Source organism: Rutilus rutilus (genome assembly GCF_951802725.1).
Source record: "Rutilus rutilus genome assembly, chromosome: 24".
NCBI lineage: Eukaryota > Metazoa > Chordata > Actinopteri > Cypriniformes > Leuciscidae > Rutilus > Rutilus rutilus.
The window spans coordinates 23,617,265-23,630,398 of NC_140228.1; the positions used below are offsets into that span (position 1 = coordinate 23,617,265).

Here is a 13,134-nt window from a genome sequence, read left to right on the forward strand (position 1 = left end):
TATGACTTATAAGCTATTTTCCTCATGGGGATAAAAAATGTCCCCACAAGGACAAGGATTTTGGATATTGGCATCTTTGTGGGCACATTTTGCCCCCATAATGTAGGGTTTACCTAGTCTAGCGTAGCCAGACTGACGGCCGAAGGTCTGGACTCTATCGAAGCTTTTCTTGACCAATCACAGTTCGCTTTGTTCCGCGTCATGTTTAGGGGCGTGGCAATATGTCAGTGTCCCTACAATAACAGACCGGCGTGCATCTAATAAATTATTCATTCAAGAACGTTGTGCAAGTTTACTGCAACAATGGAGCCGCGAACTTCACACACTTTTGAAAATCCAGCATTTAGTTGATCCTGGTAAGCGCTCGTTGTCACAGTTGTAAACACAATGGCTTTCTTCTTCCACGAGGGGTTTTGGCGTCACGCATTTGTTTCCAGGCGGATAAAGAATGCGACATGCACGTCTCCCGTAGGGGTGCACCGATCCGACTTTTTCAGTCCCGATACCGATACCGATGCCTGGGCTTTGTGTATCTGTCGATACCCGATACCGATCCGATACTATAGTTGAATTAATAATAAACTGTATACCTTCCACCTTATACCTTCCTTGAAGAGACTAAAGGCACCAGACTTTACTAACTAAACATAACTAAGACAAAATAACAGATGTATGTAATGTGTTGTATTCTTATTTATTTAAAAAACAATTGTGCATTCAAATCGAAAATAGAATATAATCAAACTTCTTTAAATAAATGTAAAAAAAATCTAATTAAAATGTAGCGGTGGAAACAAAAAAACTGTGTTTCCAAAAATTGTAAACATGTAAAAATATAAAGTGCAAAGTCCTGCAACAGGAATTTAAAATGCAACATAGCAGCTGAACCTGAGAATAAAAAAATAAAAAGTTGGTCGAACAACAACTTGATCACACATACAAATAATAATAACCAAACATTGTAATGTGTGTCACACCACCATCACAAACATGACATGTGAATGCTCACTTAATCAGCAATGGCAAATTTAAATGTCAGTTTTAATGATCATTATGTTTCATATTTTTAAAAATGAAAACAAAAAGAATTAGGGTTGTGTTTTATATTTCGTGTTGTTAATATGCAGTAAAGATAATCAATGTACGCGTTTGCCTGAACCACATTTATGTGGCCATTAATATGTTTAAGATTTTTTTTTTAAATGAAAAGAGGCAGAGTGGTGTTGTATAACATACTTCGTTTTATTTTTGGCTAAAATATACATAAAGAGATTACCGGAGTAGCCAGAGCGAGCTGAGTGACGCGATCAAGAACGCATGCTGTTCCATTTGCAGAATAGCCGGACTCGCGTCCTCTCGTCCTCGGGAGTTCGTTCTCCTGAGTCGAACTTGGCAAGTCCGAACTACCAAGGAGGACGCAAGTCCGAAGTTTGCGTACTTGGTATTGAGAAACGGCCTCTGGCTCGCTCCATGTTGCTTCTAGCATGCGACACGCGTGAAGCTGACGAATGACGTAGGTTCTGCTGCGACGACGAGTATCGCGGCCGATATCCGATCCTAATATCGGATCGGTGCACCCCTAGTCTCCCGGACATCCTGTAGAATTCATCCAATCAGATTGCGGCTTCAAAACTCCTGAACTGTTTCCAAAGTGTGCCATATGCATAAGACGTTCAGCAAACGGTCAGTGGGTGTGATGTCTGAGGCTGAGACTATGGTTTACCAGGCCACACACACACCAAAACTTCTCTAAAATGCGGTTGAAATGTGACTCACATTTGATGTTAAAAAAACACACATCATAGTGTTTTGTTTCATTACATGGTTTCCAGTGCAAGCAAATGTATGCAAGGTTTTTTTTTTTTTTTTTTTTGGTCAAAACAATCTATAGGTGTGACTCACTGACTCCTCAACAGATTATGTAGACCAGAATTTTAGGATATTGTTTTCTTTCCCTCATGTGGACGGGGAAAACCAGTGTGACTAACCTTCTCAGTTCAGTCATGCTCAGTGTTAGGCTAACGTAACTTACCCAGCACTTACCTAACTGACTGTTATTTGCCATATTTCAGCCACACAAACAGTTTAGAATGGCTTTTCTCATGAGCAGAAATGCCACAATATACCTCTGCCCTTGGGAATGACTTTCCCACAACTGCCTACCTCGGAAATAAGTAATACGAGTCGCTATTACACATAATGGCCCGTCTGTTTGTGCTATCTCACTTCCTGCGTAGCATACTGGAGTGTGCCAGTGACACCAGTTCAGGAGGCAGGGATTTTTGGGTGAAGCTGGCATATTACTGAACTCCATATGGTAAGGGGGTTATGAGGGGTCTCATGTGATTTTTCTTCCCGTAGCCTCCATTAAGGAAGCTTTTGTTACTGTAAGACATACCTCAGTGAGTCCAGATGCAGTCTGCCCCGGATTAAATTTGCCCTCTCTATGAGTCTTAGGCCTCCTGAATAGAGCTTAATCTTTCCTCTGCCTCGCTCTGGTATGAATGCCTAGGGTTCCTCAGGCTCCTTTGTGGTCTTCTTGTGGCTCTAATCTCTCGCTGCCGATCCACTCCATCCCTTTTGTCTTGTTCCTTCTGTCACACAAATCCACCTTAATAATCGGCCAATAAATCTTAGGCACCAGGATTTGAATAAGTAAACCTCTATGGTTTGCAAAGATTTACTTGTATGACTAAAGCGTCATATTTAAATTAAACATTAAATTAAATATCAGAGTTATTTTTAATTTTGCAAGAAATATGAATAAGCTTTATAAGTTAAATGATATATTTTTGTAGTTATGTATTTTTCGCCGTCATTATAATAAGCTCTAGGTAGGGCTGGGTATTGTTAACTTTTTTTCGATATCGATACCTTTACTTTGATACCGGTTCCTGAACGCTACTTTTTTCAATACCAATTTTATGAAATCCGTTCTAACAAGATTACATTATATATTATCTAAAAAAAACATTTGGTGTTATTTTTTCATTTTGTTGACATTTTTTACACACTCAAAGACTCATATAGGCCACTGGGGGGCGGAATATATGCCTTACACATAAAGCTTGTCGCAAAACAGAAAGCAGAAAAAGTAGCCTAATGATTATGAATGTGTCAGGAAAAAATAGCAAGGAGACATTTTAATTGTTTAATAAACAAGTGTTTTCTGAGTAAGTGTTGGCTGAAAAGATAAAGTTGATGTTGCTGACTTGTCATCTCTGCAGTGTAGTGAACATGCGCATTATCTTGTCGCAAATATTGCATTGTGCGCTGTTGGCATCGAGCCTGGTGAAATGTAGCCACACTTTTGATCTTTTCCACATCTTTTACATCTATGGGGGTTGGGACGCTTACACACTACACTACAGGGAATCTAATTGTGTGTTTTTTTCTGCAATTGTGATTTAAAATATGATTTGACCAAATTTTTTAAAATATTGTTTTTACTTAGTAATTTTTATATTTTTATTTAATAATAACAACAATGAAACTACTACTTCTACAACTACTATTACTACTACTAATAATAATATCATTGATATTATTATTAAATAAAAATGTACTTAAATACTAAATAAAAACAAAATAAGAAATATTATTGTTATATTTCACTGTAAAATTGAGTATTTAATACAAATAGTAATAGTAATTTCAATTACATTTTTTTTTTATATATATATATATATAAATTTATATTTGGACGAAAAAAACGCAGGGAGCCCTTTTTCTTTTTTTTTATCATAAGCGCTTCTTACAAGTATGGGAAGATTGTTGGCAGATGTTGCATTCCCAAATGCACAGTAAAGTGACCGAATCTCAGAGCATGTGCAGAGATTGCAGTCCTGCAAACCGATCCACTCTGAGACACTGCAAACACCGGCAGATAATGAGCTGTTCATTTGTAAGAACACATTGCCGCGCTTCACTCTGAAACATGCGCAACACGTATATTTATTTAATTATTTTGCAGCCTTTGATCATGCATCCCTACTTAGGCCGTGTGTTCACCAAAGCGGGTTTTTTTTCACGCGGCTGGCGTATTTTTTCTATTGTTTTCAATGGGAGCGGCGCGTTTTTTAAAACGCCATGAGCGTAACGAGGCGCTGAACGTCTTTTTCACGCTGAAGCGCTGAGCATTCGCCGTTTTTTACAGGTCGCCGATAGTTGAAGAATGTTCAGCTTTAGGTAAAACGCCGCGCTCTCACTGTCACTTTTTACCCAACCGTCCAATCACAGTGGAGGAGGGGCGGGACTAATACCACACCAACCAACCGCCACATTCTGCTTGTACAACGTCTACAGATGACAACAAGCATAATAACGGAACAAAATTCAACAGAGCGCCTAGCGTTTTCAGCTGGCTAAAAATGCTTTGGTGGACACACGGCTTTACTGTACCTCAATTGACAACAAGTGAAAAAATAGGCAAAGTAAACGGCATGTGTTTGTGTTTGGCTCTTGGTCCACAACTTGCAGAACGTCCAAATCCACAATCTGGCTCACTTTTTCCCCTTAGGACGCCCTCTTTAGCACTAATTTGGTTTTTAGTTTACCTAGCAATAAAGGGGGAAAACCCCAAACAATGCTCTTGCCCTTCCATGGTTACAGCATGTTCTGCATGGCCTGGAGTCTGCTAATGCATTTACCCACAATCCCCTGGCAAAGCTGCCCTCAGCTGTGACATGAGGGTGTTAAGAGACCACAGTCAGACAAAAAAGTGTGAAACCCTGTTACTTAAAAAGTACTTTGGTGGTACATTAATAATGGTACTTTTTTTAGTTTGTGCCCACTGCCACGTTCAGCTGATCAGAAAAGCCATTCCTACGGCTGCCAAAAGTTCATGGATATGGCTCTAGTTCATTTTGTAATGTTACACTACTGTCTTTTATATGTTTTCAGGACGTAGTTGAGAAAGTCTGCTACTGGTTTATAAAGGTAGCAGGCAGACAATAGCTCAGAGGGATGTTTAAACTGCTGTTAATTTTACAGGCTGTGATTTTGTGGTAAGAACGCTCACCTGCTACAGGAAGAGATTTAATGAAACACTGCTGTCTGAGGATGATCTAGTTCAGAGCTGTCAGCTGCTCTGCCATAACCTCTACTTTCAAATTGGCTCGGTTTCGTGCTACTAGCATCTATTACAGAAGACATCAAGTTGGTAACACTTTATTTCGATAGTCCACTTTAGACATTCTCCTAACTATAGGAAACTTTGCAACTACATGTCAACTTGCTGCCATTAGAGTATTAGTATAATATCTGCTAACTCTTTATTGTGTTGGTCCCCCAACAGACATTTCTACTGACTATAAGTAGGCTAACTTTGTAAGTTCATGTAGTTCTACTAACCCTAACCTAACAGTCTACTAATACTCTTAATAGTTAGTTGACATGTAGTTGCAAAGTTTCTTATAGTTAGTAGAATGTCTATCGAATTAAAGTGTAAACCAGTAGTTTTAGTTGAACAGAGAATACTTTTTTTTTCTGGAACATAGTGCACACGTCGTATGGGAAACTTTTATGGTGGTTTTTTTTGGTGTTGTACACTCCCTGGTCACTGTGTGCTTTGATTGTATGTAAAAGAGCAGTGTTTACCTTCTGCTAAACATCTTCTTCTCCATACAGAAAAAAAAAAAGGCAAAGGGGTGTGGAACGACATGTCAGTCAGTACGCTGAAAGGTCAACAGGTCTATTGAAGTGACACACCTGTGATGCCACAAGGCTTTAACACTCTGGATTTCAAAAGATGCTCAGTGTATTGTGGTTTGTTTGAAGTGCATGCTTGTGAACCTTTGAAATAGTGTGCAAACATGCTTTTATCCTTTTAATTGTTGAAATACACCAGATATCACTGACAATTCCCCTATCACTGGTTTGGTTAGCTTTGGTGGCCTTCCGATTAGGCCTACCATATTTGATGTGGTATATTCATTTGTGTTTTGAAGATGAACAAAAGGGTTGGCATGAGGGTGTGTAAAATGATGACATAATAAAAAAAATTGGGTGAACTAGCCCTTTAAATTGAATCATCTAAAATCCATTTTGGGCTGTCCCAGACGAAAGATGACCGATCGTGGCGATTTCTGTGGTCGTGGCTCCTAAACGGTGGTCCAACGTCGTTCAGTGAGAGAGGTTCGTTGTCCCGGTCTTGCGACCTTAGATAGCCTGCGATAATTTTCTGACAGTGTCCTAAATATAGCATGATCTTCTCACAGTGTGTTTGCTGCTATGACCTACGTCTACTGACTTGCCATTAAAAATGCAACATGAAATGGTGTATTGATCGACGCGACATGGCGCTAAAACTTAAAACTAAGCTTCATTTGCATAAGTTGGCCTCTTGGCTAGGGAATATTTGGCTAGTCCATATTCTCCTCTTTTGCTTCGTCCTTTTTTTCAGCGCACCTAAAAACCACAATTGCCAAAGTGCGATTCATCTTGCTCTATTTGTTTACCACTAGCGCATGCTGATGATGTTTTCTTCTATTCTAACTTGCTTTGTAGCCTTGTGTCATCATCAGTCTACATGCATGTTGTACCCACGTTTATTAGATCCATGTCGCACAGATTGATTTGTAATGATCTTATAGGATTGCCAAAATCGCACAGTCTGCAGCAGGCATTAAACACGTTTAATATTTCAAATGTAAAACAAATGAAATCCACTTGATGACGTATTTTTTCCGAAGAAGAAGACTTTCTGTAGCTGATGGAATGGAAATATACATTTGCCCTGAAAAGCTTTAGTTATGTTCACACAGGACTGACTGTTTACACAGGCATTTGTAAGTGATAAAATCAGATTATTGTTTGCTCATCCATAATTTTCTATTATGTATGAGCAGTTTTCTACTTTTTTTCTTTTTTTTTTTTTACTTTAAATCTTAAAATGAAATGCCTTCAGTTTAATATTTTAGTTACATAATGTAACAGCATTCATGAATTGTTAAACTTAGGGCCACTGTATCTCTTATTACATCACATGAAGGTAAGAGTCTAACACGGTGTGATGGCCTGTTTGTTTCCATGGCAGCAGGGTGTTGCCCCCTCCTTACTTATATGAAATAACCTCCATTAAAATACACTGTATGACTTCAGCCAGCTGGAATATGTTTTTATTTGAGGATTTCTTATGATGTGTCATAAATGACAGGAACTTTCACTCGTCCAAATCTGTTCTTAGCGTATTCTTAGCGTCACCCACATTAAAATGCATTATGAACTATGGCCGCTTTCTTTTTAGACACATGTTGTTGAACTGTTTTTTTTTTTTTTTTTTTTTTGTGGAGCGAAACCCATTGGGAATGAACACCAGCCAATACCGTAGCATGCCTTCTTTTTTTGGCTGGTATATTCAGCAGGGATCACACAGTGTCCCCTTTGAGTTCAGTCTCACCATGATCCTCATAAACAAGGATGCCTCAGATGGCTGGACGGGTTATTTTTGTGATATGTTTTCCAAACGCAATAGTGTGAGCGAGTGCTTGTGTGTGTCTAAAGGAATGTGTGTGGTAATGAGATGCCATGCCAGTGTAGAGGAATGAAGATGAGCATGCCATCATTGGTTTCCTGTTTTCACATTTCTGAAAGCTCTCTGTGTATCTCGCAAAAAATAGCCCAGGACATGCTTGTGGGATATGGAAAGTGTTTGTGCATGAGATTTAAGGAGTGAATTATTGATTCTCAGAGGAAGTGCAGCTTTATATAGATGTTTTGTTTGTGATTTTGGTTTTTATGTTGGGATGCTGAGATGCTTTAGGTCTATCAGTGCACTTGTTGGAGCTCTATCTCGCCAGGACCGGTCACTGTTTTGAGCAGGTCTTAAAATAAAGCAGCTGTGAGCGTCTACTGCAGGTCTGTGTGCTGGTGGTCACATGAGTTGTTCTCATGCCACTGTGTGCTCATATTTCATAACACTAAAGGAGATGATGAACAGAGAGATGCTCTACTAGTGTTTTAGACATGATCCTGTGGTTTGTAGAAAAGCAGGCTCTGATTTAAAGGAATAGTTCGCCCCCAAAAGTGAAATGTGGTTATCATTTACTCACCCATTTGTCATTCCAAATGGCATTGGTATTGAAAGTCCATACCAATTTTTATTTTTATTTTTCTCGCAGCAGAAGGGGAAGGGGAGCGCTCTCATTTACATAGAGAAACCACTTACCCAACTTTTAGTTTTTTACATAATTTACATGAACATACAGCTATATTACACACTAAAGGAAAGGTACTATACAGAAATATTGCATTATTACTACCATAATAAGTGCTTTTTAATTTAGTGTTTCATAACCACTTTTTACTTTCCATCTCAGTGGTTCCAAACCCTGGTCCTTGAGTACCTATAATTGCACCTGTATGATTCTGCTGTGGGCGCCATCTTCTGGCATTTAGCGGAAATTCATTCATTGCGACCCTCACAGTGCATTATAGGTAGGCAGGTCCATTGTGGTTTTGGACTCCACTACAAAATAGCTGTCCTTTAGTAGTGGCTAATAGTGGCTATTTCGTATGCAGCCTTTGTTTCCTTAAACATACACACCTGATTCAACTTATCAGCTCATTAGGAGAGACCCCAAAACAAATGGGGTTTGCACCAAAACCTGAAATGGGTTTCAGATATGAGAGACATTCAAAATGTGTACAGTTGGAGGTACTCAGGGTTGGGAACCAGTGACCCTTACAGGTTTGATATCCTAATGTGATATTCGAGATAACCGCTGTACTTATGATGGCGATCTTAAGGCGATTGAAACAGTGTGAATAAAAATGCCTTATTTCTTTGATTAAACATCTAACTTCACAGTCTTTGCGTTTGTATCAAATGCTCTTCCAAAGAAGAGCCATTCCAGCTTAGGTGGATTTATCGCTCATGGCAACAGCATGTTATCTTAGCATAGCATCAAAAGACAACAATTTGTGCCATTAATGGCATGTTTTTCTTCCAAACCCACTATATAACATAAGTCGTGTGTTTAAAATAACCACCTTCTGTGATCTTATGTGGCGTCTTATCATGAAATTATGCAAAAAAATTATTTATAGTATTCTCTACAATAATAAAGTCAATGCCGATTATCCATATTGTTAATTCTTATGAAAATTCCCGAGGTAGCTTGAAGAATACAGATTAACCATATATTGTCTCAATTGTGTGTTTATTGTCACGTTTATAGTCAAAACGTTTCTATCTGCATGTTGTTCAGCTGCAGCGAAAGCTGGATAACTCTGTCCATATTAGGGATTTCGTAGAATGTCATAACATTTACTTCTATTGCCCTGTCTCAAATGGCACACTTCATATGCACTTACGGTCTTGTCAAGTCAAGTCAAGTCACATTTATTTATATAGCACTTTTTACAATACAGATTGTTTCAAAGCAGCTATATATATATATATATATATATATATATATATATATCCGCTCTGGAGTAAACCGTGATGTCATCGTTCAGCTCAGTTCAGTTCTTGTATAACAGTGTCAATGCAGGCAGATCAGTATTATTGTTGAATATTAAATTAAATGTTACATTTAATGTCCCCAACTAAGCAAGCCAAGCCAATGGCAACAAAGGTGGAAAAAGGCAAGGAACCAAAACTCCATCAGGTAGCAGAATGGAGAAAAAAACCTTGGGAGAACCCAGGCTCAGTCGGGGGGGCAGTTTTTCTCTGGCCAGTGAACGGACAGTGTATGATTATGATTCAGGCAGCATTATAGGTCAGAAGTCATTCTTGTGGACTTGCAATGGCTGCCACGTGTGCGTGTCTGTTAAGTCCATGAGACCGTGGGGTGTTCCATTTGTCATTTTAGTTGTCAGAAGGGTACTCGCGAGTTGCATGGGATCATTAGCTATGTGATAATTTAGCATCTTTTTTTAAAAGCCTGATGCTGGTCACGATTCACTGCCTTTATATGGACAAGTGCGAGTGGGACTGGAGTGCCGCTGTCCTGCAGAATTTAGCTCCAACTCTGAAAAAAACTCACCTCCTAGTAGCTTTAGTGATCCTGAAGACATTGATTAGCTTGTTAAGGTGTGTTTGATTAGGGTTGGAGCTAAACTCTGCAGGACAGTATCACTCCAGGACCGACGTTGCCTATCCCTGGCATACGGCATTACAACAACTACGGGGTGAGTAAATGATGACTTAATTTTCCTTTTTGGGTGAACTATTCCTTTAAGGCCCTTTTAGATGACTAACCATCATTTTGAGGAATATTAATAGTAATGCATTGCTAGCCTTAGCATACATCACTAGTAAATTTTCTTTGCATTGTGATTTAATTTATGTCTACATGGTGCATGAAACTCTTACATTAAGAGACATTTGAGACGGGCAGTAGAGTAGCTTTGCAGTGAGCAATGGAGAACAAACAAATAAGGGACATGTAAAGTGAGAAGAGAAAGCCATCTCGTCCAGTGCAGGCAGATGGGTCTCTTTCCCTGCTTCACTCTCTCCCCGACATGCTCCGTGTCTCAATGGAAACCTCATGCATGTGCACTCTGCCTTCCCACTCTGAAAGAGAGAGCGAGAGAGAGAGAGGGATCGCGAAGAGCGAGAAAGAATCACATCATCAGAAGATCAGCAGAGGAAAGCAGCAGTAGCAAGGACCAGCAGGCTTTGCCATGCTCACTCAGAGGAATGGGGCGTGTACCGGCTGCGTTCTGCCCGGGAAGGACGGCTCAGATCAAATGGATGTGGCAGGGTGTACCTGTGCCTGGGATTGTCTGACAGGGGTGGACGGCTGTTTATCGGACACTTCCTGCCTTTGGTTCCAGCTCCTGGCCAGGGCATACTGGGGGGACGTGGAACTGGGGCTCCGGGAGGCCCAGAAGGATGTCTCTTGGCGCAGATTGAAGAAGACGACTCCGAGGAACTGCATGCGGGCTTGGGTAAGGTTCTCGGGATCTGCTGTAGGTTAAGAGCAGCAGAACTAAAAAGGAGAAGATGGGTTCATAGTGACAGTCTGGTCCTGCATATAAGGGATGGAGAGCTTCCACATAAACAGAGGCTCCCAGCGGTGTATTGAGTTACGCAGGGCTGAGGGGGGCAAGGAGATGGCTCTCAGGAATGCTTTGTTCGTCATTCACATCCAGGGTGGTTGGTTAGGTCTCCTACATTGAGCCAACATGTAACATATTTTTCACAGCAAGACAACTGTGTGTGTACGTGCCCTGGTTTCAAGTTTCAGTTATTGTTCCTTTGTAAGCAACAGTCCCAAAAGAGGAACCTTGGGATTGAACAGACTTTTAATTGGGTACTTGCTCACGTTTTTAAACCCAAACCCTGTGGATGATGGTTTCATCTAGAGAACAGAGTTGTGATTGAGTTGTTTCTATGTTTTTATCTTTGGAAAAGTGTGTGTTCAAGAAAGATAGACGTTTATGTGTTCACAGTGAGCTCCGCTGTGGCTCAAGAGTGACTCAAGCTTGCCATAACTACAGGACGCACATGAATATTTGTGTATTTCGTCATGACAGCATTTAGCAAGAAAATGTTATTGCTTAGTGGTTGCTCTATTATAGCTGAGGAAACTTCCATAAAGTGGATTTATTTATTTTAGATAAAAAAAGTTGTGAGATTAGATTTCGGTATCTTGTCAAATATGATTTTCAGACCTTGTTGAGATATCCTATGAATGTCAGATTGCTGTGGTCTTTTTCTCAACAACAAAAAACTTTTTGGCAAAAGTCTCAATTTAATCCTATTGTTTTCTAGACAAACAAAAAAGATGCAGTAGATTGGATGGGCTGATCAATATATTTATTTAGGGAATTAGCAGCTTTGAACAGTATGTCAACTTTTCTGGCAATAGTACACATGAATGTGATTTCAAACCAAGATTCTGAAAACCATTAAACACACACCACTCCTTCTTAAAGTTTAAAGTAACTGGTGCATTTTAAAAAACAAATGTACTTGGTAGTGAAATGTGATTGTTATGTAGTTCACTAGTTCTTGAATTTGACTAATGACCAATGGGATTGTGTGTATTATTCATGCTGTTTGATGGACTGGATGGTTTGTATGATGCTGTTTCTGGTGCGAAGGACTCTCACACAGGGCAGTCATTCACGTTTCCTGGACTTTCCGCCATTCAGTTGAGAGCTTTTTCCAGCTGTATAATTTAACAGGTTAAATTTAGCATTGGAAACAGGGTTGTGTGCCCACCACAAAGACTATGACTGGCTAATGGTAGGGAAATGAAAAATGAAAGGCAGAGGAAAGTTGTGATGTTATAGTGGGTGTTGGAAAACCCACGTGTATGAGTCAAGGTAGCATTAGCATATGAAGCAGAGTAAAGACAGGAAAGAGAATCCTTCACACAGCAGTTTGATTATATGGAATGATGCCAGAATGTTCTGAAATTGAGCTAATTTCTCATCATTTTTACATTTTACAATAATAAGTATAAAAACACAGTAACAAATGTCATATTTCATGTAGGGGTGCTGAGACACAGAGATGTAGGCTACCTTAAATTTCACCAAACTAAAAAAACCTCATAGATAACGGTTTCAAATCATTTCATGTTGTGTGGCATAAAGTGGAGCCATTCCAGGTAATATCAAGTGGGTGAGTTGTTTACTTACATTTTAATTTGTCTTCCCATATAAACACCATTATTTATTTACACAAAACGAGAGGTGGGATTTATCATGTGAACTCAATGAGCTCAGAGGAGGAAAGAGAGTCGCTCTATCGCGCTGTAACTTCAACAACTGGTGCCGCTGTTGGACAGTCACTTCAGGAAAACGATTAATTTATACTCTTTTTTTAATGTAATATTTTGTAATATTTGCATTGTTTTATTTTGTACTGTGGATTGTTTTCTTATCCAGTTTTTGAGGAGGCACTGCCTCCCTTGCCTCCAAGAAAACGCCTTAGCTCCTTGTAATAGTATGTTTATATAGAATACTAGTGTACTGGATACTGTGCAGTATACTGTATGCTACAAACTATTTTATAAAACTGCATGTGAAACAGTATTATGCAGCAATAATATTGTTGCAGGAGCTCACTACGTTGCATTTTTTATATAGAAAGTTGTGTCTAGTGTTCATTTTACTTATAATGTTGTCATTTTGCATTTTTAATCCAGATATCTGTCTCACTGTTTGGCAGTGTGG

At 39.3% G+C, this 13,134-nt stretch overlaps 1 protein-coding gene across 3 annotated transcripts in view; it reads left to right on the forward strand.

The window, feature by feature from the left end:
* arhgap21a (Rho GTPase activating protein 21a) overlaps positions 1 to 13,134 on the forward strand; it is a gene marked incomplete at its 5' end in the record, with an annotated part of 109,811 nt that overhangs the window by 34,760 nt on the left and 61,917 nt on the right. The window contains one exon of one of the 3 annotated variants that reach the window (XM_084398652.1): positions 10,630 to 10,896. The exons of 1 other annotated variant lie outside the window; for it this stretch is intronic. In XM_084398652.1, coding sequence (XP_084254778.1) covers positions 10,630 to 10,896 — 267 coding nt within the window. Of the gene's footprint in view, positions 1 to 10,629; positions 10,897 to 13,134 lie in introns of those variants that run through there. One more of the 3 variants, XM_084398654.1, reaches the window with a different exon arrangement.